This window comes from Thunnus albacares, chromosome 12, assembly GCF_914725855.1.
Source record: "Thunnus albacares chromosome 12, fThuAlb1.1, whole genome shotgun sequence".
NCBI lineage: Eukaryota > Metazoa > Chordata > Actinopteri > Scombriformes > Scombridae > Thunnus > Thunnus albacares.
This window is the reverse complement of record NC_058117.1, coordinates 4,101,026-4,129,024: the sequence shown is the minus strand read 5'-3', so window position 1 is coordinate 4,129,024 and position 27,999 is coordinate 4,101,026. Positions and strand designations below refer to the sequence as shown.

Sequence of the window (27,999 nt, the reverse complement as noted above, 5' to 3'; positions counted from 1 at the left end):
ATACCATCATGCACACTGATGTTTTATTGGAAATTCACAGCAGAAGCAGGATGACAGAGACTCACAGAGCAGCTGTACAACAACCTGTTTATCAGAGCAGCTGACTGACACGTGGAGTTAACCTCAATCCACACAAAAGAGCCTTTCAACAAACTGGTACATGGCAGCAACACCTTCACTACAATGCTCACTTCTTTATCTACAACCCCTCTATGAACATGGTATCTGCAAGTATCAGCGCCATGTATCAGTTGTCATCACTCTCCACACATATAGAGACCAACAGACGACAACTGACACTGAGTTAAAAACTTGGACCTGCTTCCGCTTCATTTTCTTTTGTCACTTCTTATTAGTTTAAATCAAATGTTTTTGCAATATTTGAATAAAAATGAGAATCCTCTGGCTGAACTGAAAATAAGTCACACCTACTCCTGCGTGAGAGGTAGGGACAGGGATTTAATGAGGTCTCTAAAAACGGTTGTTTTCAGTAAGTGTCATATCCATACAGAAAAGAAAAAAACGGATATAAAAGAGACAATATCACCTTCAAATATTTCAAATTCCAACTCACAATGTAGTGAGTGATAGCATCAGTTTAGCTGTCACCATAAGTCACTGCTTATTGATTGTATCTGATTTTTCAGGTGTGTAGAGCAGAACACACAGTGCCCACTTATACTGTCTGACTATAATCTGTGGTTATACCCATCATCCTCACCCCAAACAGACTCACATGTATGCATGAATCATTATTCCATTATCATCACTTAAAGGTTTCTTTCATACAGTAAATAACATCCAAACTGTCTATCCAAACAATAGTACCCATGTAATTTCCATGTCACTGTAACACCATTTCCACTGCTATTGCAGCATTACCCTTGCATATAAACAAGTGTTACCATAGCAACGTACACAATAAAACAATGCTGAGTGCTCATCCCAGGACAATGTTATCTTGCACAGATCAAAGGCACTCAAATCATAAAACTGAAATTTAGCACATTAAGACCCAACCTGAAATAGCTGCATCAGCTCTGGTTTTGAGACTGAAAGCTGTTTTCTAATGTTTTGTCTGAATGGAGCTTCCAGTTTCATCACCACACCATCCAGATTAGGCCTTTAACCTGCTAACAGCTTCTGCAAGCCATTATCGTCTATCATTATCTTCAGTCTGTGGCAGAACGTGTTGTGTGAACATTGAACTCTTAACCTCTATACATGTTTTTCAGCTATACAAAGTTATCAACACAAAGAGTGCTGAGACAAAGTGAACATAAAACAGGTCACTTGTAAGTGGATCTTCTCCAGGACACTGACATGAGCTCATATTTTGCTGGTGGCCTTTTTTTTTTTGTTTGTTTGTTTGTTTTACCGTTTAACGTGGTTTCACAGCAAAAGAAAAATCCATATTCATGTCAGTGTTTGTTCTTGAATACTGTCAGTTCAAACAGACGGACACATGTATGGCAGACAGTACAGAAAGACCTCAGAAACAGGCTGATGGAGCCAGCGGCATTTCAATACAATGAAAAGTGTCATAGGAACAAAGGCTAATCAGAATACAAAACCATGCAAGCAAATGTATATCTAAACACAGTTTACACACTGTACTGAACAATTGGCAACTGAGATGTTAGATCATTTATAACATTTGACAAGTACCAGGGTGTCATTCTTGTAGGGCTGCAAACAACAATTGTTTTCATTATTGGTTTATCTGCTGATTGTTTTCCTCAATGAATTGATTAACTGTCGGTCTATAAAATGTCAGGAAATAGTGAAAAATACCTGTCATCAAATAGCCTGTTTCGTCCATACAACAATCCAAAATATTCAAGGATATTTAATTTACAATTGCAGAAGACTAAGAAAAGCAGCAGATCCTCACAAGTGAGAAGCTGAAGCTGGGGAAAGTTTGGCATTCCTGCTTGAAAAATGACTTCTATGATTAATAGATTATTAAAATAGTTGCAGATTTTTTTTTTCTCTGTCTATCAATTAATCGATTAGTCATTACAGCTGTACATTTTTGCATCAACGAATTTTGCAGATTTGGAAAGTGCACAGTACATTGTTCAGTTATAGAAACAGTTTGGAAACATGGAGGAATGTAGCGGTCCATGCACTGGATTTATTTATTTTTTTTACATTTAGTTCTTGACAATGTACCATTCAAACACAAAATCATTCTTCTGTAATTCCCATTTGGCAGACTGTTAAAATCATGAATGAGACTATACATACCGGATAGAACTTGCTTTTCTACATTGTTTTACGGCAGAGATAAGAACACATTTACATCCAATCTTTAAACAGGATGCTCTGCTATTAATCCACTGAGAAATGCAACAGTCCTACTAACACGGTATGCACTGGGGAGGTGATGGTGTTATGTGGAGTACCAGACTGTGAAGGTGCTTTATGACTTCAATCCAGAGTCCAACTGTGTATTTACAGGAGGTTGAGTTTCAAGCCCTTACACACCCACATGTGTTTTAAGTTATTCTGTCTGATTTAAACCTCTGCTGAGGATTAATCTTTATTAGACAATTCACCATCATCCTCCACCCTGTCCTTGCACTCACTGCCCTCTATTCTCAGTGGACACGCCTTGAAGTTCTCATATTATGCTATCAGGGAAACATCAATCACAGCATGTCCACACTTGAACCTCAGAATAAGTTTAATCAGCCAAAAATCTTGTTTACCTTTGACCATTTAATCTTAATTCAATTGTGTTATTTTTTTTGCCTATTTGGCTGCAACATATTTTAGCCAAACTAGAGCTGTTGGTCAGTAACTGAATAATTTAGACAATTTTCACAGTTCAGTTTTTTACAAACACTTTCTGAAAAGTATTTATTGAAGGATGTTTTTCTTTCCATGTAAGTCTGACCTTTGAGTTTGACTCAGTGCACACTGCTCTGTTCAATGAAGTGGCACTGCTTTACAAACGTTTTTTAAAGTGAAGCGAATTGTTGTGTGATGCTGGTGAACAGAGGGATTGTTGGTGAAGTGGCATCTTAGCGGCCAGAGACTAGAACCACTGAAGCTCATTGTTCTTTGTCAGTTTCTATCCGGTCTCAAATATTTCTAGGTAGTTGTTTCACTAACTGAGCTAAGCTGATGTTGACATTTATGATACCGTGCCTGTGTGCAATTCATGGGGCTCTTTATTCCTGTGTTTTCACTAGAACATCATGTGATGAAGATTAGACTTAAAACGATAAAAGACAACGATGTCAGTCACTTTGTAGGTTTTGCTGTAATGTTCAGCATTGTGCTCCTTAGTTCAACATTTCACATTAGTTATCCTGCTGTCCTCTGAAGGTGAAGGGAGGGGACTCAGGGAGGGCGACTGCTGTCCAGTGTTCATTGTGAGCATGTTTGTGTGTGTGTGTATGTGTGTGTGTGTGTGTGCGCGCGTGCACGTAGAGAGGAAGATGTACTGTTTCCTAGCTGCAAGTATGTATGCATGAAAGGGAGTGTGCATTCAGAGCCATTGTGTCAGCCATTGCAGTTTCCAGCTGCAGTCATGTTGGATCCACAGTCCTGCTCAGTGGCCCGTGCCAGTGACTCCATCTGACAATCCATCTGATTGGTTGATCCCGATCTCATGATGATGAGGCCTGGTTATGTTTACAGCCTATTCTTAGTTACAGAAAAGGACTGCCACATGTTGCTCTTACCACAACCTGACCAGACTACCAATGGCTCTGTGTTTGTGTCTTTCAGTGCTTCTCAGGGTCCCAGTTTGGTAGTCTCTCCACGATGGCCTTATGGTCCACATTAACACTGGCCACCAGTCCTCCTTTGTTGAGTGGTGCCCCACTGTAGTCGATGTCCTCTCCCTTTAATGTTGTCATGTGGCCTCCTACAATCATGGTGATTACACGTCATTGGCACAGTGCGTTACACACATTAAACATCCATTATAGAAATAACAACACATTCATTAAAGATGTTAAAACACTAGTTTAGTATTTCATCTCTTTTGAAGTGATATTTATAATATTACCCAGTGCATTGAGTAGTGCTGCACCAGCGCAGATGTCCCATTTCTTAATAAAGGTGATGTGGACGTAAGCGTCTGCCTGGTCTATGGACTCTGTATCACTTGAGGGCATCTCCAAGAGCGACAGGACCTTGTACCCTGAGAGACAGAGAGAAAGGGAGACCACGGTTGATATGACTGCTTGATTCTTCATCACACCAAAAAGTGTCCTGATATTAGGGGACTGCAAGTGGAGACTGTACGAAAAGTTCCCATTATGAACATGTGTACAGTCATCGGGAAGAAAAATGTGTCCCAACATGTAAATATGTGTAAAATTCAACAACAAATTAACTATTAACTACATTTTAACTAAAATATTTAGTTTTACCAGTTTGTAAAATGGACTTCCGTCTGTCCATAAATAGGGAAAAACAACAACAAAAGCAATGAAAGTCTTAATTTGCTTTGGTTATTTTTTACTTAATATCATAGATGCAGCCTTTGAACTTCATCTGCACATATGTAAACCTTTAAATGTAATATAAAAATGTAAATAATTCCCCACTCACCTGCACCACCTGCTTCTGTGATTGATGTGTTGTTTCCAAAAGCATCATGAATATAGCTTTTAACTTCCCCAGAGTGGGAACGTGATACTATCACCTTTGGAGGGCTTACACTGTAGGACGACCGGGGATGCATATTTGATCCCTGACCCACAAACGCCCAGGCTGGAGGAGAGATGAGAGGGAGACAGATAGACAAAGGGAATGGAGGGGTAGAGAGAGAGGGAACGTTCAATACATACAATCAATATATTTTGTCAGCCAACATCTTAATTATTACAGCTCTACTAAGACTATTTTACTGTTTCTCTCCATAAATAGTAATATAACATAAGGTGGAGGCAATCCTGTTGAACATACAGAAGTTAAGTTGAGGAGGCGCACACACTTACCAGTGAACCCAGTGAATGGCTGGTGTATGACCCCAATGATTGGTTTACCATCTACAGCCACACATACCATTGTGGTCACATACTTGACAAGGTTCTCTGTGGAGAGAGAGAGAAAGAGCGAGATGAGCAGATAGGAAGGGTGGGGCAGAAAGATAGCAGAGATAGCAGAGACAGACAGAAGATAAAAGGAGGGGGGATGAAGAAGAAAACACAGGATATGGGCGGGACCAGTGGAGAGAACAGAAGACACAGAGGTAAGTATCAGCGTGTCTCTAACATGCGGAAATCTATCTGTCCATATTAAATAAGATCCAGGTTTTAATTATTTGCTACCTAAAGTTTGAAAGAACACCTTGGATTCCTGGTCCAGCTGGGGATTAAATAGATACATATTAGCTGGGAAACTCTCTCACACCCTTGAACAACTACCAGCTGCTGAGCTGCTGTAAGACAGTGGTTGGACCAGTAACCAGGCCAATGAACATTTGCTGTCAGGCTGCAAAGACACCATCTGATTCACCAGGATCAGAAAAATGCAGAATATCAACTGTAGAACTTTACAGGCTACCACAGACTATTTGTGCTGTAATTACCTTCAATTTGGTGTAAACTGTCTGATCTGCCTTTTTCCTCATCACCCTGTCAAGCTCACAATAACCATGATAATGATTTTGAACTAAAGTAGGTCATCTATACATGAGGTAATCCGTCTCTCATCACCCACAGCTAGGGATGATAACCGGTTCCACTTTGGATCTGGTTTGAAGTCTGCAAAATATCAAGATCCATTAAACTCTTAACATTAACAAAACTCCTTTTATAGCCCTAACCCTCACAGAGCAATGGAAACCATAGCAGTAGCAGGCTTCTCGTTTTTAGCCTACTGTTGCTGTAGCTGGTTAAAATAACAGGCATCACCAGCAGCAGATCAGCATCAGATCAGCTGTAGCTAATTAACGTTCATTTCTTAACAGCTAAAATATAGTTTTCTAGTTAATGTGCTCTCTGCAGCTGGTGTTTGTATTCAGACAAAGATTGTGAGCTTCATATCTGCTCAGTTTCATAGTTGTGAATCAGGAGCTTCAGTATTTGGACTAAGTAGCTCTTGGAGTACAGTCGGCTGCTGCTGTTGACTGAACGTGTCAGATACATTAAATGAACATCTCATATATTATGCTGCTCATCTCATTTTCAGGTTGTGAATATTCATCAGGCTGCCACTATAAACTGTTGTGTTTCTTTCTTCTGAGCTACCAACAAGTGATTAGACATCTTTGAGTTGTAGTAGCTTTATCCTTTAAATACTTTAATGTTGAAAGATAAAATTAATAAGACTCAGATTCTGTAACTTGATACTGGGTTTCAATTTGACAAAATGCTATCAAACTCCACCCCTACCCTCAGAGACTCCGTATGCGTGTGCTGTGTTCTAAATACTGTTGAAACATGAGTAAGAAACAAAACAAATTGAGAGTTTGAGAGGTTTTCAGAGAATCTAGGAGGGGATAAATGCCTAAAGTGTGTGTTAATATACCCAAGTGTTTGAATTTCAGTTTAGTTGTACCAAAAAATTCACAAGTAGACTTCAGCACCTCTTCTGAAACGACTCAGTGGCCAACAGAGTAAACAGCTCTAATGGGCAGCTCCCAGCTGTTAAAGAGATTAACTGGATGGATTTCAGGAGGGTGTTGCTGCAAAGGGCCATGTATGTTCAGTAAACTTTCCAAACAGAATTGTAGAACACACAATAACACCGAGGACAAACAAAGAAGGCCAACACTCCTACACTGAGTCGCTGAGCTTGATCTGCGAACAAAGAAGTCAAAAGCCAATTTTTCACTTTAGCCATTCACAGCTCTCTGTCTAATTCTAGAAAAGCTGCTTGCTTATTTAAGAGGAGCAGCACAGAGTGTACTTTACATCAGTGAGAGGTTGACATATTTAGTGCCCAGTGTGCCTTCTAAAATGATCACGGAAATGAAGATAACTGAACATCAGTGCCGTACGCACCTGTATATTCCTGTGTAGCGTCCAGAGGATCGATCCACACAGTGATGCTCTCAGCAGGAACGTCTTTTCCCGCCTTTATCTTGTCTAGTATGTCAGCTGGAATGTCCTGGCTCCAGGTTGCCGCCTTATCCACCATGTTGTCATGTTCCTCACTGTTCACCTGAAAACGCACACAGAAAGACTGAATTATATCTGTCGTGTGCCTTAGGCGTATTTTAAACTTTCCAGTCAGACTAAAACGTAAATGAAGCAACTACCGCTGTTGTCCTAAAGGTCTCTCACTAACATCACAGATTAAAGGCTTGGTTATGTGATTTCTAGCTTTGTTTCTAGTTTGTGTATGTCTTTACTTTACTTTAACTGTCTTACCTTAAACCTAGTAATCATGGAGATCCTTCATCTACCCAAAAAGTATCCTTTAACATTATTTAGTTCCACTGTAGAAAGGTAATGTTTGAAAGAAGAGCAACATTTTCTGCTCGAAATGGAAAAACACTACAGCACTGTTGTGGTGTATGAATTCAGGGTTTCAACCAGGATATTGCAAACCTGGCGGTCTGCCAGGCCTGAGTTGACCCCCCGCCGGGCCTGAGCATCGGGGAATTAAAAAAAAAAAAAAGTATTTTAAAATGTTTTCTAAGCTAAAACGTGTTACACAAGTAGCATAGCTCCTTTAAGGAATGGTGAGTGTGCAGTCCAGAGAGAGACAGAGAGAGAGAGAGAGAGAGAGAGAGAGAGAGAGAGAGACCGGAGCAGAGTATGAAGTTAGCAGTATAGCTGTGAATAGTGCAGTGTGTGTACACTTCGAATACATGCTACAACTCATCAAGACCCAAGCCAAGTTCCTGTGTCTTGCTCACCACTCAGATGAAGTGAAGGGGGTTAGCCCCGAAGCAGGCGACAACTTAAGGTGGACTCCTTTAAGGTGGACCAGCTATTTTTGTGACAATCTCAACCGCTTCCCCGGCACCCTACACCCATCTAGAATGGTTGTGCTCACCGTGATTTCAGGGAAGGTATTCCTTATAAGGTTAAACATCTTTCTATGTGACTGCAGGTCACCCATGGTCAGAAGCTCATTGGCTCCCTCTCTTGTCTTTCCTTTTGACTTCTCCTTCAGACCGTTTTCATCACGCACCTTCTTCACCTAGGGAGGAACAACACAGCTCACATTCTACTCCACTGTAGTCAAGGCATTTAACATTTGTTTGTTGAGCTGTGACAAAAAAAAAGTACCTCTATGCCACCTAGTACTGCAGCCTCCACTGAGACAGCCAGCAGGTCTCTCAGATCCACTTTTCTCGTCTGTCTGCAAAGATAAAGAGACGGAACAAGAATTTGTTAGACTCAATAGCAGCACTTCTCCTTTTCTGCACTTCAAACCTGATGAAACTAGATCAGCCTTACCAGTGTTTGCAAGTTAAATAAGGAGGCAAGTTTTGGACAATGCCACTGGTACTTTTGAAATGACGCACCTGATAGCTGATATTTTCTGCTCATATTCACTATCTCACAATCAAACCATTGTCAGGTTTGTCAGACACTTACAAAGGCTCAGTGATTCTTCACAGACTGCTGAAACCCCGATAATGATATTTTACTGTCAGAGTTGTACACAAAAGACTAGGTGCTGGTCACACACACACACACAATCTAGTGATTTATCATACAACTGACATTTCAACCACATTTAATCTTTTTCAAGGCAAGTTCAATACATAACTGTGGTCATAACTTTGGTTGTACACTAAAATCATTACTGTGCTGTCATCTTCATCAGTCAGTAGTAAGGGTTGGGTATAGTTTGGATTCTTTTGAAAAGCCTTTCATTATTTAATAGAAGTCAATGCTCTCAACTGTTGAATGTTGTCTCTAATTGTACTAGAACTCTGCCTGAATAAATGATTAACACTGACAAAATATTTATTTAAATTGTGAACTATCTGACCAAAAACTAAGTGACAATATTACATATCTAGAAATGAAGCGCTCACAGTCTTCAATACATTTTAGTCTGAATTATAACAGTATTGAGGTTCAATACCCAGAAATCCTCCCTAGTCAGCAGCTAAGATGACTTAGCAGACCAACCGCACATATTCAGTAACTTTAGTTGTGAAACCTCTTGACTCAAGAAGACTATGATGTAATTGCCCACGAGTATTGAGCAATTTTATATGTTTACATGATTGTTATAAAGCTACGTTAGGTAGGAATCTCATACATAATGGCTGAAGACAAAAGTAGCGGGCAAATACCTGACTCATGATAAAAGCTGAGGGCTAAAGTCATCCTGGTGTACGCAAATCACTTATATGACCCTAACGTTACCACTACCACTACCTACAACCTCACTACCAGCTGGACCTGCAGGCTTGGCAGATACTAACCTGCTAGAACATCATGCATGTACATCACTAATGTAACAGACTGGCCACTTGCTAAATGTTAATGTAGATAATCCAGCTTTGTCTGACGGTGTTAAACCTATTATTACTATACTATCATAACTCCAACCAGCCTGATAACCCCTGAGACAAGCAGCTGCGTGAAACACCCAAGTCAACTCTTACAAATACACTTAGCTTCAGCGAGAGGACATGCCACGTTATACTATGTACGGAAAAATAATAATAAAAAACAATTTACAAAAGGGAAGGTAATGAGAGAAGAGTCTGACCTGAAAGCAGCCAGGCGGCTGGAGATGACCCCGGCATACAGGTGGTAGATAACGCCGACTCCAAGGAGGCAGAAAACGGCCACACCGAGCGGTGACAGGCGGATGCCCATTGGAGCCATGGCTGAAGAAAAACCACTGGAGGTTTTTGTTAGAAAATAACTACAAAAATAGCGAACCAAGAGCACTGCGGTGCTTGTAGTAAAATAGAGAAAGAAGCTAGGTGACGTGGCTGTCACCCGGTGTTTACTTTACGGATAAATACTGTCATTTAGCAAACAGCTAAAACACTGACTGATTAACTAAAGCTGTTAAAATAAGCGCAACACAGTCTAATTTCGATCAGACAGTTAGCCGTTTAGCACCGTCCGAGGTCTCTCCGACGAAATTCACCGACCGTCGTTTCTGTCTGTGACGACATTCCGTTTCTTGGATAGTTTGACTGCAGCTTACTGTCGCTGTTAATCCCGTTTAACTCGCTGAAGCGAGCCAAATGTTAACTGGTGTCGAAGGCAAAACAGAACAATCACGTCTCTGTTCAGTCATTTTTCCTCTCTACGTCCTCACAGGTCACCGCCCGCCGCTTCTCTTCCGGGTCAACACGGTGTCGTCATCAGTTTGGATTATTCATTTATTTATTTTCACCATGGATGTATAATAAGAGCTCAAAAAAGTTTCATAAATACGTTACATAAATAATAATAATAATAATAATAATAATAATAATAATAATAATAATAATAATAATAATAATTTGTGTCTGATTTGTTTTCTCCACGTTTTCTCAAAGTTCAATTACCTGATTAAAAATCTTCAAATTACATCTACTCCTTTTCCTTCGTTTAAAAATCCAGAGTCTATTGTTCATTTCAAAAGTTTAACTGCTGGACACAATATGTCTCCTACTTCACTGTAAAGTCCATTGTCAGTGTTTGTTCACTGGAGGCTTCATGTTTCCACATCAAACTTGTGAGTTGAATATTGTACCACGATTAGCTTCCAAATGAGTTGTGGTGTCACAAATCACGCTTAGAGATACACATCTTAAACTGAGATTAAAAGTGAGCACAGATGAATGTGAAAACAGCCTTCTAGTGTCAAACTCTGCATCATTCAGCACAGTGAAGCTCAAACATCCAAGAGAAGTATGAATAACAAAACACATTTGTGAGTGAAGGGGGACTTTAAAAATACTGTATATATAGCATAAATACATAAGGGGCTGTGTATTTATGACTTAGACTATTTAACACTTTCCCCACCTGACATAATAGAGAATTAAAGGAAAAAGAGAAAGAAAATAATTGCAGAGACTTGGTCCATCATCCAGGTCATTATTTCTGTAGGCTTGGACCCAGGCTAATTGCTTTTATCCGGTTAAGAAGTTAAAAATGTTATTATAAAGTCTTTACAACTGTAACTGGACAACCATATTGGTCACATCACAGCTGCAAGGTTTTATCCCACAGAAAGAGAATACATAAACAATGTTGAATTCCCCAAAGGACCCCTCCAAGAGCAAATTCCCCTCTTTATGAAATTACAGCAAAGTAAACAGGATAACTGAATCATAAACTTATTACATCGCTCTACTCTGTCTGATGTGCCTCCACTTCTCTGTGCTGTCTGGGAACTTCATGAATCCTGCTCAACCTGGAAATTCATCTTATCCTTACTGTCAGTTGTTGCCATTTTGATGGACTTTTTCCTGTATTCTGTTCTGAGTCAGTGTATAGGTTACTCATTTTTTTTGTATAAAATATTGTATTATTAATAATGTTTTTTGTTCTATTTTTGGCTGCCTTACTGCAAAAACGATATCCTCTTGTGTGACAGTACAGGACTGACTGTACTAAACTGACTACTGACTGCACATTTGCATCAACACAAACATCACTTTTATAACATCAGTTGAGAATTACTAACTAGAGCTCCAGGAACTGCCCTATGTTGCAAACCCAGGGAATGTCACAGATAAGCAAAACGACCAGGGGGAAGTTGGATGATACCTCTTTTACTGACTAGTTATAAAACTACAGTATAATTTATCAGGTCTTAAACTACCGTTTGAAAACCATTCCACAGTAATTTATTTGTAAGCTTCGGACTCTGAGCAGAGGGTTAATGTTATACAGTGTTAATTACAATCAGATAAACATCACCCATGAAATGTCTTATTAAAACTTGCAGAGTTTCAGTAATTCTTTATCCATTGTGAAGGCATGAAGAGCATTACAACAAGGAGGAATGTATATAAATATAGACTGTGTATGAATATAAAACATATGTTAAAGGATTGGTTCAGAGACCTGAGCACTTTTAATGGGAACTACTTTCCACCCAATAAATACACCACAAAATTGCATTTACCCCCACTGTACTGGTGTGGAGGCACCTGAAGAAATGAGTGGAGAAGCATAAGCAGATGCTTCCATACAGCACACGATGGCTCACTGAATGGTTTGATAATGTAGCTGTACTGGAATCTCATGGTGGACAAACAACACTTCACTGAGTCACAAAATCAGATATGAAGTATTTCTTCAGGGCTTTAATGTTGTCAAGATGGAGCACGCTCTGAAACAACATTTGGACCATCATGTGACACAAACTTGTAAATGATCATTTCATTCACTAGTCGGGGAAGAACCATCATAATAAAAATGATTCAGTACCAACATATACGTCCACCACGGTCACAACCACAAGTGTCTTTCATTATCAGACTTGGTAGTGAGCTTTTCTTCTTTGTTGAACCAGTCAGTTTTTCAGATATCCATTCTGTGGCTGTTTCCATGTATTTCCATATATTTTCTCATCCGTTTCAAAGTAACAGTAGTCAGATGCAGCCACAACATCACCTCCTCCTCATTTTCTCTCCTCCTCCTCATATCTGCCGGCCAGCGGGCAGAGATCTCCATAGACTTCAGCCTCTACACCACCTGCTGGTTGTCTGCTCGTCCTGTTTCCTGTGTTGTGTGGGCTAGAAAGATCTGGGAAGCATCACCCCATCCTCTGATGTCTCTTCATCTCTTCCTTCTCTTCACTTGCCCTCTTCTCCTCCTCCTCCTCCTCCTCCTCCCTCTGTTGGCCATTTGACTGAGATGTGATAAGACTTCAGCTCCTCCTCAGATACAAAGTCAGGAGCGTGGCTCATGATGTCGTGACCCCGGAACGACTTGGGGAAGGCTATGACGTCACGGATGCTGGGAGCCCCGACCATAATGGAGACCAGCCGGTCCAAACCTAAGAAAGAAGGTAACAGGACAACTTAATTAATATATAACCATTTTTTTAGCTCTTTATTTGTGCATTTTTAATCATAGTATTGAATGTTATATATTTTTTGTATACAAGCTCTGCTCAGTGAACAGCTGCCACTTTGTCTCAGAACTAAGTTGCAGCATATCCAAAGTGTACAAATTGTATTCTCTGTGCTTTGTGTTTTTATTTAAATATATTAATAATGACATTTTCAGTAAAGTTAAGTGTTTAAAATGTACCTTATATTTATCATAACTGTCATCTAATCAAATGTCTAATTAAGCAACAAAATCGTTGGTGTAAAAATACACTTTTATGTTTTTTTACTGTGCTAAATTAGCTGAGTAGTAACTAGATCACGCTGCATTCAAGTGCAGATTTATCCTCACCCAGAGCAATGCCTCCATGTGGTGGCGCTCCTGAGTCCAGAGCCTCCAGCAGGTGTGAGAGAAGACTGGGATCCTCCTGGAGCAGAAAAATGTCAAAACAAGTTATAACAAGTGATTTATCTTCTAAAGTGAGGCTGAACAAAGTATACAAAATATACAACCAAACACTTATCATACTCTTTCTTAGCTGAGAGGATGAAATAAATAATTATGTCTAGTTTTAATAAATATAAAATGCTGTCATCCAGATTCTTCATGGACACGTCACTGACCTTGAGGATATTCTTCAAGACATGAAGTTGCTCTGAGGCCTTGTGGATGCGGATGGATCCTCCTCCAATCTCACAGCCGTTCAACACCAAGTCATAGTGTTGACCACGTACCTGAGAATGACATAATACATCACATGAGGCTTGATAAATTCCACATCAGGTATTTTTATATCTAAACATCCAAAAATGAATACTAGCTAAAGGACAGTACCTTGTGTGGCTCTGTGTAGAGCAGCTGTGTGTCCTCTGGCAGAGGAGCAGTAAATGGATGATGGGCTGACTCCAGCTGTTCTGGCTCATCTTCTTTAGGCAAGAAGAGAGGGAAGTCCACGACCCACAGGAAGTGGAAGGCTGACGGGTCGCGGACTGAAACGCCATGAGACTCAAGGAGCTCTGCGCACCGCAAGCGAAGATTACCCAGCAGCGGGCGCTGAGAGTGGAGAAGAGAGGAGAGGGGAAGGGTAGGATGAGATACATTTCAGAGTTACTTTATTCTACAACATTTCCACAGAAACAAGGTAGTTTCATGTCTCTTACCACAGTGTGGAGGGAACCAGCTGCTATCAGCAGAAGGTCTCCTGGTTTGGCTCCTGTCTTCTCCAGCAGGTCCTCTGTGGCAGAGACAGACAACAGCTTTCTCAGGGGAGACTTCAACGTCCCATCTGCTCTGACCAGCACCACACTGAGCTCCTTTAGACAAACACACAAACACACACAAAATGAGAAAATACTGGTAGTGGAAACCTGGATAATTCACTCATGCAATAAACCTTTGTGAGACTTTGAAAGTCCTATTATTGTTTAGGATATGTCAGAGAGGTCAGACAGGATAGTTTGTGTGATATGGGATTACTCAGAGCTGCTAGCATGGCGGTTTAATTATTAGACTGACATAACATGAAATGGTGACGTAAGAAAAATGACAAATCACAATTACAAGAGAATACAAGACATGAACATAAGGAAAGAGAAAAAGAATCAAGACAAACCCACCTGGCCAAACTGAGTCTTGGCTGTTTGTTTCAGTTCTTCCAAATTTTTCCCAGTAAAAAGTTTCTGTATTCAAACACAAGACAGAAAACACAGATTTCAACAAACATGTTAGTTTTCAAATACAGTTTTGTAGCTCTCTCTGTTTTCAGTGTCTTTTTTTGTACCACACCATGTACTGTACATATGTTCAAAAACATTTTTTGCCACAGGACCTGGTTTCGTTCTTACCGCTCCACTGGGGACACAGATGGCCTGAACGGAGCCTCCTGGTTGGCTGATAGCTGATCTGAGGAATTCAATTCCTGTGGACAGGAAAACCTTGCTGAGGTCGATCAGCTGGACAGACAGATGCAGAAGAAAGATGGATTCAGACAGACGAAAGCCAAAAACATGTTGGTCTAGCAGACATGTTGAACATACGTGATGATAGCACTCATGGAAGCATTTCCCACCATTAACAGCATGGATTTTTTAGTTTTTAGTCAATAGCCAAAACCCAGCAGTTTGTTTTGGTAACACAGCCCACGTTCATTGTGGTCTGGAGAAGCTCAGCAAGCACATTCAGCACAGGCATCATTTCAAATAGACTGTACAACAGATGATTGATAACTGCTCTCCTTTGCTGAGACAACCACTCACTGGACTCTTTAGGAAATAATGTTACATTTCTCCAAGATGATCCACCAAAATCTGCTTGTAAATACACTTGAGGAGTGAAATGGGCAGTTGAAGAGTTACAGTTTGCAAAATGTAACACCTGAAACAACTGGTTTATTTTTGTGGCAAATCTTGTCATTATCAAACCATTAAAGCAGATGTTGGCTGCAGATTTCAAACAATTCAGAGGATATTTTCCCAACTTATGTTTTGTCTCATCTCATCTTGAAAAGCTAAGGTCTAAAGATTGAGGCTGGTTCGTGAGACTAAATACAGTCTGAAACAGTTTTCATTTTTAAAAAAATCATCCAAAAGGGAAGAAAAAGGTTCATTGCAAGTGCCTAAAACACAATGTTCAAGATATGATAAATGGTGATTACAGAAATTGAATTATTTCATTTTTTAATTCTGCATTATTAGATGATTAATCAATCAATCAACAGAAAATTAATCTGCAACAATTAATTGTTAAAGATTTTTTTAAAAAGACATTCACAGGTTCCAGCTTATCAAATGTGTGAATATATGTTGGTTTTCTTAGTTTTTCATAATATTTAACTGAATATCTTTGGATTTTCAAATGTTAAAAGGACAAAACAAACTATTTGAATGTGGCAACTTGAGCTTTAGGAAATTGCAAATGGCATTCTTCACTATTTTCACTATTTCACTATTTTCTAACAAATGAATCGATAATGAAAATAATCGTTTGTCGCAGGCCTCGCTCGGTTCTTCTGATCCCTCAGACACTAGAAAATGTCATCTAGGAGACATCAAGACACACAAAAACTCACAGTCACCCACCTTCATACTGAACCTGGTATCAGGTTTGTCCACACCGTAGTCCCTCATGGCCTCTTCGTACGTCATGGTTTGGAAAGGAACCTTAACAGGACCTTTCTCTGCAGGCCAGGAGTACTGCACCAAACCCTCCACCAGGGACATGATACCCGCCTGGTCCACAAAAGACATCTCTATGTCGACCTGGGAGAGATAATCAGTAGATAGTTCAGTCTTCCCAAAACCACTCAGATTACACAGATCAGAGCTCCTTAGACAAGTCTGAGTCAACACTGGGACCAGGTCCAAATGGGACTGAGACCTACAACTGAGACCAAATCTAAGAATCTGAAACTAGACCAAAAGAAAATAAACTGTTTTCTGTAGTATTCACCTCAGTACCCAGATAATGAATGCACAGGAATGTGATGGAAGAGGTGATGAAGTGTTTTGTAATGCTGGAGAATAAATAAGTAAAACTGATACAATAAATTAAATACATTTCTGATATGTATTAGCTGTGCAGGGAGTCAGTACGTAGAAGTGGTGAAGATGAGTGCACAATGTCAGAAAAGTGGTCTCAAGACTCAGACCAGACTTCCATATCTGAGCTCTGCAGGCTGACTTTGTTCTTGGGGTTGCAGACAGTAATTTGAAACTGATTAAACTTGATTTCTATCATTTGAACTCAATTAATAAATCAAATAAATGATTATGGTTGTTTGCCAGCAAGGTTGTTGAAATCCGCCCTCTTCTATATAGTCCCATATGGTCTAGCGGTTAGGATTCCTGGTTTTCACCCAGGCGGCCCGGGTTCGACTCCCGGTATGGGAACATTTGTTTATCTATAGTTCAGAGTCACAACAGGGGTCTTACAAGACAGACCGGACATGAATATTCTAACACTCATCAAATAGCTTGAAAACTATCAAAAAAAGAATACGAGTATAAAAAACTACTCATTGACGGTGAGCAGTGTGGTCAAATATATCTTGTATGGACGCAGTGATAAACTGATTTAAACCGCGCTTTAAAACGTCGCAGTCACCGTAAACACTCAACTACACCGACCGTCTCTGCTCTCACTCTCTAAACAGGGACATTATGATACGTCATTTTCTATGAATAACGGTTGCACTGTGAGGAAAATTAAACAAAACTAGACGACTGTGTTTAAAAAAAAAGTTCATATGTGCAACCGGCAGACTGTACTTCCAGGTGCAGTCTGGAAAATAAATCTTTAATATTGTACCATTTATGTTTGGAAGGAACTTTCACATATTTAAATAAAGGCTCAAAGTGGGAAAAAAAACCCCGATGCAGCAGCTTCAAATGCCGTACTGCAACAAGTTCAGGTACACAAAACACACAAACACAAAGTTACACATGTTGTCGCAATAGCGACTCACCTTATTTGTGTTTGAGGGGCGACGTTAGCTAAAGGAGACGACGAGTGTTCTGGTAATGTCTGAGAGACCCATCACTGAAGCGCTGTATTCACCACAACGCCTTATATCATCAGTGTGGGAGTATTTTGGATACATAAAGAATGAACAGGGGTTGTTCAAGAAGACAAAATTACCGAAATAAAAGCCGCTGCTAAAGGATCCAAAACCTCAAACTTAATGCAACATCTTCGAGATCACCATCCAGCTATACTGCTCAACTGAAGGTAATACAGTAAGTAATAACTACGTTAGAAAAACATTACTTTAGTGGAGAGTTACTTAATAAAACATTGAGTTGGTAGGGAATTAAATATAAAAGTGTCACTTATAATCAATAACGTAGCGATGAGTTAAGAGTTGGACTTTCAGTGCAACGTAAACCAACAGCAGCAAAGCAGGGAAATCAGCATCGCAACATTTATAAATGAAAGCTCACCAAAACCACATGTAATCCCTTCAAAGGCTTCAGTGTGACCAGTTACATCCCGCTGCTTCCTCCTATCTGTGCTGAGTAAACGCTGCTATGGCAGGTAAATATACCAGGTGTGAAAGACTAACTTAACATTAGGATCCTGTAGATCTACCAGCTCTATACCATGGGATCTATTTATTGCATTTCAGTGATTAATAACACCTGCATCAAAAATGTTCTCAATTTCTTTCTTTCACTTAATCCATCTGTAGTGTTTTGAAATAGATTAATGCATAATAATCATGAAACTGTGATTTTTCCCCAGACAATAATCGTACCATCAAAATCTATAATCAATGCATCCCTGATATATTGTGGGTGTAAGTTCCCTCTTCCATCCTACCTGGGTGAACTCAGGCTGCCTGTCTGGTTTGGAGCCTTCGTCTCTGTAGCACCGAGCCATCTGGAAGTACCTGACACAGTGATGACAGAGGATATGCTCATTTTATTGGGATTACCGTTGTATCCATCTATAATCTAAACCTTTCTATCATGAATCGTTCAGTGTTGAATTGCTGGATAGATTGTGTTGGCGTTACACAGATCATCACATACAAAAAAACAACCACAACACACAGAGTTGAACTATGGTCCTCACCCACCTGTCGATACCAGCCACCATTAGAAGCTGTTTGAACTGCTGTGGACTCTGAGGGAGGGAGTAAAATCGGCCCGGCTCTCTGGATGGAACAACAAACTCTTTGGCTCCCTGAAACACAGCCGATCAAGTTAAATGTGTCCTTTTTGTTCCAAATCAATTCTTGTGTTGATTTTCTTTTACTCAGATGACTATAAGATGAAGGGATCTTACCCCTGGTGTTCTTTTGAACAAAGTTGGAGTTTCCACATCCACAAAACCTATAAAACAGGGAAAAAAACACATTATGAGAATAAGGAAAAAATCAAGTTTTGCTACAGTTAGAACAAGCTGGATTTTACAACTGGTTTCACTTTCTGTTCTCTTTGTGAAGTGACAGGCACGTCAGGTTAAGTCTGTTAGTCTGTTTTGCTCTGTGATGGACTGTCCAGTATGTTTCCCAGCCTGGAGCAGTCAGCCTCTGTCCTGGAAAAGACTATGTGAGAAGAGAAAACGAAGCTTGTTCTCCATACCATGTACATTACAGAGGTATTCTCTCATCTTCATCACCAGCTGAGACCTCAGTCTGAGGTTCTTCTGCATCTGAGAGGATCTCAGGTCCAGGTAGCGATACTGCATGCGCAAAGACTCGGATTTCTGGACAACCAAACAACAAAAATACAATCAGATCATCTGCAATTGTAAACCATATTACTTAACATCATTAAAGGAAGCAGAGCAACGTCTTGGATCTGAGCACTTGTAAAATATGCAAGAATCATGAGAAACTTACTTTGACAAAGTCTTTAATTTCAAAAGGCAGCGTCCGACACACATTAAAAACTTCCACATTCTCAGCAAGGACTTCTATTTCTCCTGTTGGCATCGCCTGACATGAACAACAGGAACAGAAGATGGAGCAGAATGAAAAAATATTCTTTCAAACATTAAGCTCTGCTAACCACACGAGTTCAGAGGAAGTCTCTAAAAATAAATATTCAGAAGGAGTCAGAAGTGCATTGCCAGTTATCTGATTCTTATTGTTGGTAGTAAAATAATCCAGTGGAATATTCAGCAATCTAATCCCACTAATTGGACTACTTTTAGGTCACTTCATGCAGGTTGAATGTTTGCTCTTACACCTGAAGATGGTCACTGCATGCTGTCTATGTATAGTCCCATATGGTCTAGCGGTTAGGATTCCTGGTTTTCACCCAGGCGGCCCGGGTTCGACTCCCGGTATGGGAACAACTATTTTTCTCATTTCACTGCTGGAGATATTTTCTCAAACTACAAATTGTTGCTAATTACTGAAAAACAAACAAACAAACAAACATGTGATTCAATACTGACTGAGATTAACTGACAAATTAATACACACAGCACAAGACTGAATCATGTGTGGTCTCACTCTTCATATAAAAAAATGGCCAAGTGTCCCTTTAACAGTGTAAATGACCCCACATAGTTTGGTTCATAACTGATATTTATAAAGTTTTATATTTGTAAATGTATTTTGTTATGTGGCTTTTATTGTGTTATTTCCTGTAAACATAGAAAGGTAAGGTTCAAACAGTAAGAGGCAGGTAAAGAGTAGTGTGACGGTAACACAGGAGCTCACAGAGATAAACAGCTCATAAAACTGAACAGAGAAAATGTCATTTTGCTCCAGTTAAAAGTGGCAACAAGGAATGTTTAATGTATTTGTGCATTTATAAGGATTCTGAGTTTATTTTATGTGCTAATTAAGAGTTTTAATTTACTGTTTGTTTACTTTTGAATCATTGACAGAAGAAACCTTGACTCACCTGATCCTCCTGACGTTCTGCTGCTGTGGGGGCCTATCAATACCCACCTGATGACCCCAGTGAAGTGTTTACCCCCACCCCCACTCAAAGAATGATTGCCGATCACAATACAGGATTGTAAAACCAAGTCCTATAAGCTCAACTCTCAGCTCTTAGATTAGTTTAATGAATTGCACGGAAAACAAATAAACAGCGTTAGACCATCAGTCAAGGTTTCCTTTATTCGACCAGGACGCTACAAACAGTCTGTTAAAAGTTACTGGACTTTGACTATTATTATCATCATTATTATCCAGCCATTATACAATACTGTGTGAGGACAGACACATACAGTATACGCACCTTGTTCTCCTGTCCCGCTGGTCGGCGTCTGACTGTCCCTGTGACTTTGACGACAGACTCAGCTGTGAGATCACTCAGCACTGCTTTCAAATGATGTGTAGACTGAAGACAGAAAAAAAAAACTTGGTTGAATAAAACACAGTCTTAAGTCAGCATTTCTGTACAAACAACATGTGTAATAATATGAATATGTTTAGTATTTGTGGTAATCACTTTAATGCCCATCACATGGCATTTAAAATAATAACAGGTGTAGTTTTGTAGATTTTGAAGTGTTTTCATCCTTACTTCTTCCTGAGGAATTAGAACTTGTGTCAAGCCGCTGAAATCTCGCAGGATGACAAACAGGTCTTGTCTGTTCGAGGCATAAATTGTATTGTTAAAATACAAGTTTCCTCATCTCATCACACATCATATGCTGGTGTTGGGTGTTCAGAGTAAAGCTGGTCTGACAAACATTAGTTGGTCATAACTTTAGTACGAAACATCACAAATGAAGCTGATAAAATTAGCTTTTTGTGTTCAGTTTACTGGTGTCACACGATTTTTGGGTATTGTAGTTTAATATGCCTTTTTAAATGTTACATTGAACTGTCATCTGGAGCCGCTAGTGTTTAAAGTCATTGTTCGAACTTTAAAGACGTATTTTGATATCTCATATGTGATTGTTCCTTCTCAGTGTGTAAACAGCTGTATCACAATAATACCTGAGATACTGGACCCAGCCACACAGAGTCACCTCCTCTCCCACATGCTCTGATCTCAGTTCTCCACAGACATGACTCCTGAACGACAGACTGCTGGGACCTGATGACAAAAACAGAGTTAGATAAGTAGACGACACACACAGAAACGTTGATGACTTAAAGTTCATACTGGCTATTAAAAGATCCCCTTCAGACGTGCTTTCAATGTAAGTAAGACTTGAAAAACTGTGAACACGTCCTTTAAAGACCTGTCGTCAGCGGTTTTATTCAAAGTCACAATGAAACTCCACAGTTAAAGTCTACATAAAACAGAAACACATCTTATCATGCCTGCAATGTATTTTCCAGCAGATTAATACACATTTTTGAGTAAGTTTTAAGGGACACATTTGGGCAATTAGAATCTAGTCTTCATTTTACTGGTGCACATTGATTAAAGTACCTGTGGTGGGAGAATGAGACTTGTAGAGTCTGGATGAGCAGCTCAGGGGTCTGAGATGAGGTTTCCACAGAAGGCGTCCTTGACTTGAGGTTGATGTTGAGCTTCGATAGCAAACAGTGTGAGCTCTGAGTCCACTGAGGACTCTCTGCAGCACCAACCTGCCTCTTAATGCCATTTTCTCTGAAGTCAAACACCGATATGATTGTGACTGTCAGAGTCACAGAGGTGCCCAGTCAAGGTGCTCCTCTGGCAGACTGGTGGGAAGCGTTGGGGTGTAATAACATGCCAGTTCCTGCTCTGCAGACCGGGTCAGGCTGTGTGTAGATTGGATAACTCTTCATCGGGTCCTGGTTCCGCGTTATCGGTCGTCCTGAGCGGCTTCTTCGCCACCTGCTGGCCTGGAGTGTGGAGCAGTACATAGACGCTCTTTCTTCTCCTCCTTGATACATTTTATTGAATATGCAGCACAAAAAATGACAGAAGCATAAATGAATAAATTTTGGTAATGAAAAAATACATAATTAAATTAAAATATTGGATTTATTTTCTAAATTTCCACAAATAATATTTTATTTAGGCTATTTCTGTATTTCTACATTGATTTATTTATTTGTTTTTGCATTTATTTATTTTGGCATTTATGCATTTATGTGTTTATGTCATTTTTTTGTGCTAAATAATTGAGCAGAGCGTGATGTTTAAAGTTTAGCGCTGAATAAAACGGTGCTGTTTTGTTTTCATATTAGTGTTTACATCATGTTCTCTGTCTCAAACCAGGCTACTGCTCTACACCCAGGCCACCCCCTGGTGGCGCTAATCAGCCGATAAAGCGGATTGCAACCGCTGAAAAAGAAGTCGCATGTTTTCATGGTACTCGGGAGGGATATACTGTGACATTACTACGCTTTAAGAGAAACTGATTTAGCTAAAAGAATCTAGTTTTTTTCTTTTTTTAAATTTACTGCATTTCTCTTGTCCCACACTCCAGTCCAGCTGGTGGCGGTAACGCGCCTTTAAGCTGGTTTGCCAGCCGCCAATAAACACGCCGCACAACAACACAAGAAGAAGAAAAAGAAGCCGAAGGTACTCAGTAAGTGGGGCGTTTCCTCTTAAGTTTGTGAGAGCTGCCTGCTCACTTTACCTAAAGTTTGTCCTCTCTCTCTCTCTCTCTCTCTCTCTCTCTCTCTCTCTCTCTCTCTCTCTCTCTCTCTCTCTCTCTGTGTCTCTCTTTCTCTCTTTCTCTCTCTCTCTCTCTCCCTCTGTATGTGTGTGTGTGTGTGCAGACATGTCGGGCTCCAGGCTGATGAGAGCTATCAGAGTGAGTGAGTTCGGGGGTCCGTCCGTCCTCAGACTCAGCTCAGATGTGACTGTCCCGCAGCCCGAACACAGACAGGTGAGCCGGGCCGCCGTTCAGTGGATCAGTTAGCACACAGCTCACAGGTGAAAGTTAAACCAGAGTAAAAACACGTGCTGTAATGTGTAATAGAGGCGTTGTAACAGTAAAGCTGCCAGTTGCTGAGACAGCAAAATCTGTCTGTATGCGTACAAACAGGCCTTTAACTTACAGCAGCGTCTGGTTAACTAGTGAATCACATTTAACAGGTTATAATGACCGGTAGTGCTTCACCTCTCAACTTTCACCTGTTGTTATTATTGCAGCTTAGTTTTTCTTTTGAATAAAACTTTATTTAAAACATTGTAGGATAGTAACAAAAGAACATAATGCCAGAGGGAATATACATACACACGTAAAAAAGAAAAATATGAAATCCAAGAAATGAAATATTTTAGAAATGTTTACATAAATAAACAATCAAATTATTTACATTAGTAATATAAAAGCAGAAATGGTTTTAATGAAAGGAAAACACGTAAGAGAAAATCGGAGCCAATTTATGAAAGGAGCAAAATGTCACTTCCTCAAATACAGTGATGAAAAATGAATTTGTAAATAATATTAGAGCTGCAATTAATTAGCAAGTCAATTTTACTTATAAAGCCCAATATCACAAATCACAAATTTTCCTCAAGGGGCTTTACAATCTCCATAACAGAAGACATCCTCTATCCTTAGACCCTGAAATAGGATAAGAAAAAACTCCCCAAAAAACCCTTTAATGGGGGAAAAAATAGAGGGAACCTCAGGAAGAGCGATAGTGGAGGGATCTCTCCTCCAGGGCAGACAGACATGCAATAGATGTGTAAACAGAACAGACCAAGATAGCAAAAAAAAAAACGGGTTGACCAAATAACAGGCAGATTGATAACATGTATGAAGATTATGATCGCGAGGAAGTCTAGCAACTTCAAGGTGCTGCCTGCCAAACAGATAAGACCTGAGCCACATGACCTCTCACCATGGAGACCTGGATAGAGGACTTTTTGGTCAAGGGAGGGAAATTAATTCCAGATAAGTTTAGGCATCATTTACGGAATCAGAAAAAAGGGTTTTGATTAAATTTTGCAAGACAATGAGAAAATGAGAGACAACATCCATGACTTATTTCCTGAATCTCTTTGAATAACCACTAGTACCAGAACAAATGTAGAAAAAATGTGGTCTGTATGAAGGCCACAGACGGAGCAGCTGACTTCAGTATCTGTTCAAATGTTTATTCCTACAAAAAAATAGCACTGGCACTAAACATTATTGTCCATAAACACAGTCAGTTATGGAAATTTGTATTTGCAAGGGTGCATATCTCACAAAACGTAAACAAGACATACTGCATAATATGAATATGAAGACGCAATACATCAAAATGCATCCTTGTGTCTTGTATGTACTTTGTCTTTTGTAAAACGGTCTCTTCAAGATGATAATCCCTTACAGAGTTAACGTTTTGCATATACACTATCTGCCTTAAAATTTTCATAATAATTTTCACAGATTTAAACTGTCTTGTGTGAGTTTCAGCTCTGACATGACGCGCTGTCTCATGACTTCTCTGTTGTAGGTGTTGATCCGTGTCCATGCCTGTGGAGTGAACCCTGTGGAGACTTACATCCGCGCAGGGACATACAGCCGCAAGCCCACCCTGCCATACACACCGGGCTCTGACGTAGCTGGAGTGGTGGACACTGTAGGAGAGGGAGTCACAGCAGTAAAGGTCTGACGTGTGTGTCCGTTTGTGCATCTATTCGCAGCTAATCTCGCATACTACTGGACCCTTCAGCCTATTATTTTTTGTGCATATTTATGACTGTATGCTCAAGGATCTCTCGTGGTTGCAGTGATTCCCAATTTTGGAAAAACCTATTTTATAGCGCCTTTCCTTATGAGCCTATCAGAAAGCTTAGACGTTGGTCTTTTCAGCAGTCCTCGCCATTGTGTGATATGTGCGACATAGCAAAAGGCAGTTCCAGCAATCGGCTAGGCTAAAAACAAGCCTTACCTAATCTGTTGCAGGCCACATTTTGGCCTTTGTTATGGCTCAAAAACTGACATCCATAGTAAAGTTTGGTCTCATCTTGAACTGGAGCATCTGCAGATTAATTCCATGCCAGATATGTTATGATCCACTAAAGTTTGGCATGATATGAGATGAATAAATCCCTGTTTCTCTTATCTCCGCTGCCAAATTTTTTCAGTTTACTGCACACACCAGATTATTTATTTTTTCACTGACACATATTTCAACACCTATTTTGTTTTTGGATTTATATTCCTCTCTGCTTGTGTTTATTTAATTTATTTTTACTTTTAATGTTACTGAAATCCAGAAGGACGTCCTGCCCAAATTCCTACTGAAACAAGCTTAGAGGAGGAATCTGGCACGCCCAAAGTTAAGAAAGATATGCGGCAAAGTATGAACTGTTCACTAGACTTTGCTGGTTCATGCACAAGGACACATGGAGTTATTAATGAAAGAAAAGTTAATTTGATATCACTCATAATTAGGTTTTACAGTGTAAAAGATAAAGTAAACACAGAGTGAAAAGTTTCTGTTGTCTTCCTGCACTGCACAAGTAAAAAACACAACTTAAAAGAACTTTCTCACTTTGTAATGAATCACAGATTAATTATAACTTCATTATAACTTCTTATCAAGATCAGAAGTGATCAGGACTTGTTCATTTAATTTGTTGGTACAATTAACGTTTTTACTTTAGGTGCAGATAAAGTCTAACATCTTGTAATTGTTCTTTATTTCAAAGACTACTAGTTTGCAGTTTTTACAGTTTTTATGTTTCTGTGTGTGTTCTCCAGGTCGGGGATCGTGTTTTCACCACAGCCACAGTTTCTGGAGGTTATGCAGAGTACGCTGTTGCGACAGACGACTGTGTCTACAAACTGCCCGCCGCTTTAGATTTCACGCAGGGAGCAGCCATAGGGATCCCCTACTTCACTGCCTATAGAGCTCTGCTTCACAAGTAAGACCACGACACTGAAACAGACTCTTTCTTCAACAAACCAGACTTTATGTGGAACCTTTTATTTGACTCTCATGGCCTTTGCTCTAGCATCTTCATCTTCAGCCCCTGTACTTGAAAGACTCCAGGATAAGTAAATGTATATTCATCCGCAGCTGAAAATAGTCCCAAACAAATGCACCCTTTTCTTCTTTTTGAGTAATGTTTGCAAAAAGCACAGCACCCAGCTGTTTTAGGAAATTACTGAGCCTTTTTTTAATGAATTTTATATCTTTGTGACCCGTTTTTATTTGTCTCAGTAAGAACCAAGAGATTTTGACTGAGTGGGGAAGTGGGGAGATAGACTAATAAAATGTTGGTTTTGATCTTTTCATGGGATTTGTTGGCAATAAGAACCATATAGAACAATGTCAGCATTATCCTTTAAATAAAACAGGTAACCCCTGAGAATATGACTAAAATGTGTTTTAATTTGCTGTGTTGTGTGTTGCAGAGCCCACGCTAAGGCTGGAGAGACTGTCCTCATCCATGGAGCAAGTGGAGGGGTGAGAGTTTTATTCTTTTTTCTTTATTTATTTCCTTTCTTATTTCATCATAAAAATCTAAATGGCTGCTACATCCTAATGGTGTGTGTGTGTATGTGTATGTGTAGGTTGGTGTGGCGGCGTGCCAGTTGTCTCGTGCTCTGGGTCTCAGGGTGTTGGGGACAGCAGGGACACCAGAGGGAATGAAGCTGGTTCTCAACAACGGAGCTCACCTGACTTTTAACCACAGAGAGGAGGGCTACACAGACAAAATCATGGTACACACTGAAGCTCACCAACTGTTTACACATTTACACTCTCTGTGTTTGTTGTGTTTGTGGAGAAAAGTGTATTTTGGTTAAGTCAATCGCTGGAGTAGCTTAGTTTCTACAGATACCAGATATATAGAACATGCGTGTGTTTTTGTGTTCCAGGAAGCCACAGAGGGCCGAGGTGTAGATGTGATCGTGGAGATGCTGTCAAATGTCAACCTCAGTAAAGACCTCCAGATGTTGGCCTACGGAGGACGTGTCACAGTCAGTAGGACTACAGTCCAGAGTTCTGTAGTACAGACCATTATGAGTACTGCTGATTCCTGTCGTATTTATGTAAACACGTTCGTCTGTCTGGCTGCTGCTTATCTCTTCTTCTTTAGATCATTGGCTCCAGAGGCCCCATAGAGATCAACCCCAGAGACACCATGATTAAAGAGAGCAGCATCATGGGAGTGGCTCTTTTCTTCTCTACACCGGTACGAGGCCGAAACACAACACAGCTGGATCATGTGAACATTGAGTTTTAAAGATCACATGATAATAAACACATAAAGAAATATTCAGACAGCAAACCGATTTTGACATGGAGCCAAGATAAAGAAATCCTGATAGCATGTTCCAGTTAGTTTAAATAATTTTTGTACATCTCTCCCATCCCTTCTCCTCTGTCAGGAGGAGAAGAAGGAGTGTGCAGCGCTGCTCTATGCAGGGATGGAAGCTGGTTGGCTGCGCCCAGTCATTGGTGCCCAGTATCCCCTCGACAAGGCTGCCCAGGCCCACCATGACATCATTGAGTCTCCCGGAGCTACTGGGAAGATAGTCCTGACCATGTGATGATGTGACCAGATCACAGGTCAAAGGTCACCAAGTAGAGTTTATAGAGTGGATACTGTTGAGGAGCTGCTACAACAAGCACAAAATGGTTAACATGCTCACATTTAGACAGGAAATGATTATTGAAAATGACATTTTGTTACAGTTTGTACCAAAAATTGGTGCAAGAAGATCCAGATGACAGAATTTTGAA

General features: G+C 40.0%; 3 protein-coding genes and 2 non-coding genes across 6 annotated transcripts; 3 read left to right on the top strand and 2 right to left on the bottom strand.

Annotated features, from left to right (window-relative positions):
• Position 1: 1 nt before the first annotated feature.
• bpnt2 (3'(2'), 5'-bisphosphate nucleotidase 2) lies at positions 2–10,237 on the bottom strand. Its single transcript, XM_044368965.1, has 8 exons — positions 9,652–10,237; positions 8,208–8,280; positions 7,972–8,118; positions 6,972–7,131; positions 4,962–5,057; positions 4,573–4,734; positions 4,025–4,159; positions 2–3,880 (listed from the first exon to the last, which is right to left on the bottom strand). Exons 1-8 carry the CDS (start codon positions 9,768–9,770, stop codon positions 3,738–3,740), a joined length of 1,035 nt encoding a protein of 344 aa, XP_044224900.1. The 5' UTR covers positions 9,771–10,237; the 3' UTR covers positions 2–3,737.
• Positions 10,238–12,184: 1,947 nt separating this feature from the next.
• dars2 (aspartyl-tRNA synthetase 2, mitochondrial) lies at positions 12,185–22,142 on the bottom strand. The gene is made up of 17 exons (XM_044369268.1): positions 21,800–22,142; positions 21,358–21,457; positions 20,939–21,005; positions 20,651–20,752; positions 19,294–19,389; positions 19,034–19,157; positions 18,735–18,781; positions 18,526–18,632; positions 18,267–18,336; positions 16,028–16,207; positions 14,795–14,902; positions 14,567–14,629; positions 14,111–14,263; positions 13,785–14,003; positions 13,574–13,684; positions 13,302–13,377; positions 12,185–12,894 (listed from the first exon to the last, which is right to left on the bottom strand). The coding sequence occupies exons 1-17, from the start codon at positions 21,972–21,974 to the stop codon at positions 12,692–12,694; spliced, it is 2,001 nt and encodes a 666-aa protein (XP_044225203.1). The 5' UTR covers positions 21,975–22,142; the 3' UTR covers positions 12,185–12,691.
• Positions 16,766–16,837, top strand: trnae-uuc. The gene has a single exon. It is a non-coding gene; the product is annotated as a tRNA-Glu (tRNA).
• trnae-uuc lies at positions 19,677–19,748 on the top strand. The gene has a single exon. It is a non-coding gene; the product is annotated as a tRNA-Glu (tRNA).
• Positions 22,143–22,666: 524 nt separating the features above from the next.
• Positions 22,667–27,939, top strand: cryz (crystallin, zeta (quinone reductase)). Of its 2 annotated transcripts, none has more exons than XM_044368546.1 (9): positions 22,667–22,882; positions 23,083–23,192; positions 24,757–24,909; positions 26,010–26,173; positions 26,667–26,718; positions 26,826–26,975; positions 27,132–27,233; positions 27,353–27,448; positions 27,645–27,939. In XM_044368546.1, exons 2-9 carry the CDS (start codon positions 23,085–23,087, stop codon positions 27,804–27,806), a joined length of 987 nt encoding a protein of 328 aa, XP_044224481.1. In that variant the 5' UTR covers positions 22,667–22,882; positions 23,083–23,084; the 3' UTR covers positions 27,807–27,939. The 2 variants fall into 2 exon arrangements, with proteins under 2 accessions (XP_044224481.1, XP_044224480.1); XM_044368545.1 differs by having other exon boundaries at positions 22,667–22,889.
• Positions 27,940–27,999: the final 60 nt, after the last annotated feature.

Bases quoted from the DNA above. Each gene is read 5' to 3' on its own strand.
- cryz (XM_044368546.1), top strand. From the start codon at position 23,085: ATGTCGGGCTCCAGGCTGATGAGAGCTATCAGAGTGAGTGAGTTCGGG. The intron at 26,976-27,131 runs GTACACACTGAA...TTTGTGTTCCAG, and splicing joins GCTACACAGACAAAATCATG to GAAGCCACAGAGGGCCGAGG. The intron at 27,449-27,644 runs GTACGAGGCCGA...CTCCTCTGTCAG, and splicing joins CTCTTTTCTTCTCTACACCG to GAGGAGAAGAAGGAGTGTGC.
- bpnt2 (XM_044368965.1), bottom strand. From the start codon at position 9,770: ATGGCTCCAATGGGCATCCGCCTGTCACCGCTCGGTGTGGCCGTTTTC. The intron at 8,281-9,651 runs GTCAGACTCTTC...TTATCTTTGCAG, and splicing joins AGCCGCCTGGCTGCTTTCAG to ACAGACGAGAAAAGTGGATC. The intron at 8,119-8,207 runs GTACTTTTTTTT...GTTCCTCCCTAG, and splicing joins CAGTACTAGGTGGCATAGAG to GTGAAGAAGGTGCGTGATGA.
- dars2 (XM_044369268.1), bottom strand. From the start codon at position 21,974: ATGGCATTAAGAGGCAGGTTGGTGCTGCAGAGAGTCCTCAGTGGACTC. The intron at 18,633-18,734 runs GTAAGATCCCTT...GCTGTGTTTCAG, and splicing joins TGTTCAAAAGAACACCAGGG to GGAGCCAAAGAGTTTGTTGT. The intron at 12,895-13,301 runs GTGAGGATAAAT...CTTCTTTCTTAG, and splicing joins ACATGGAGGCATTGCTCTGG to GTTTGGACCGGCTGGTCTCC.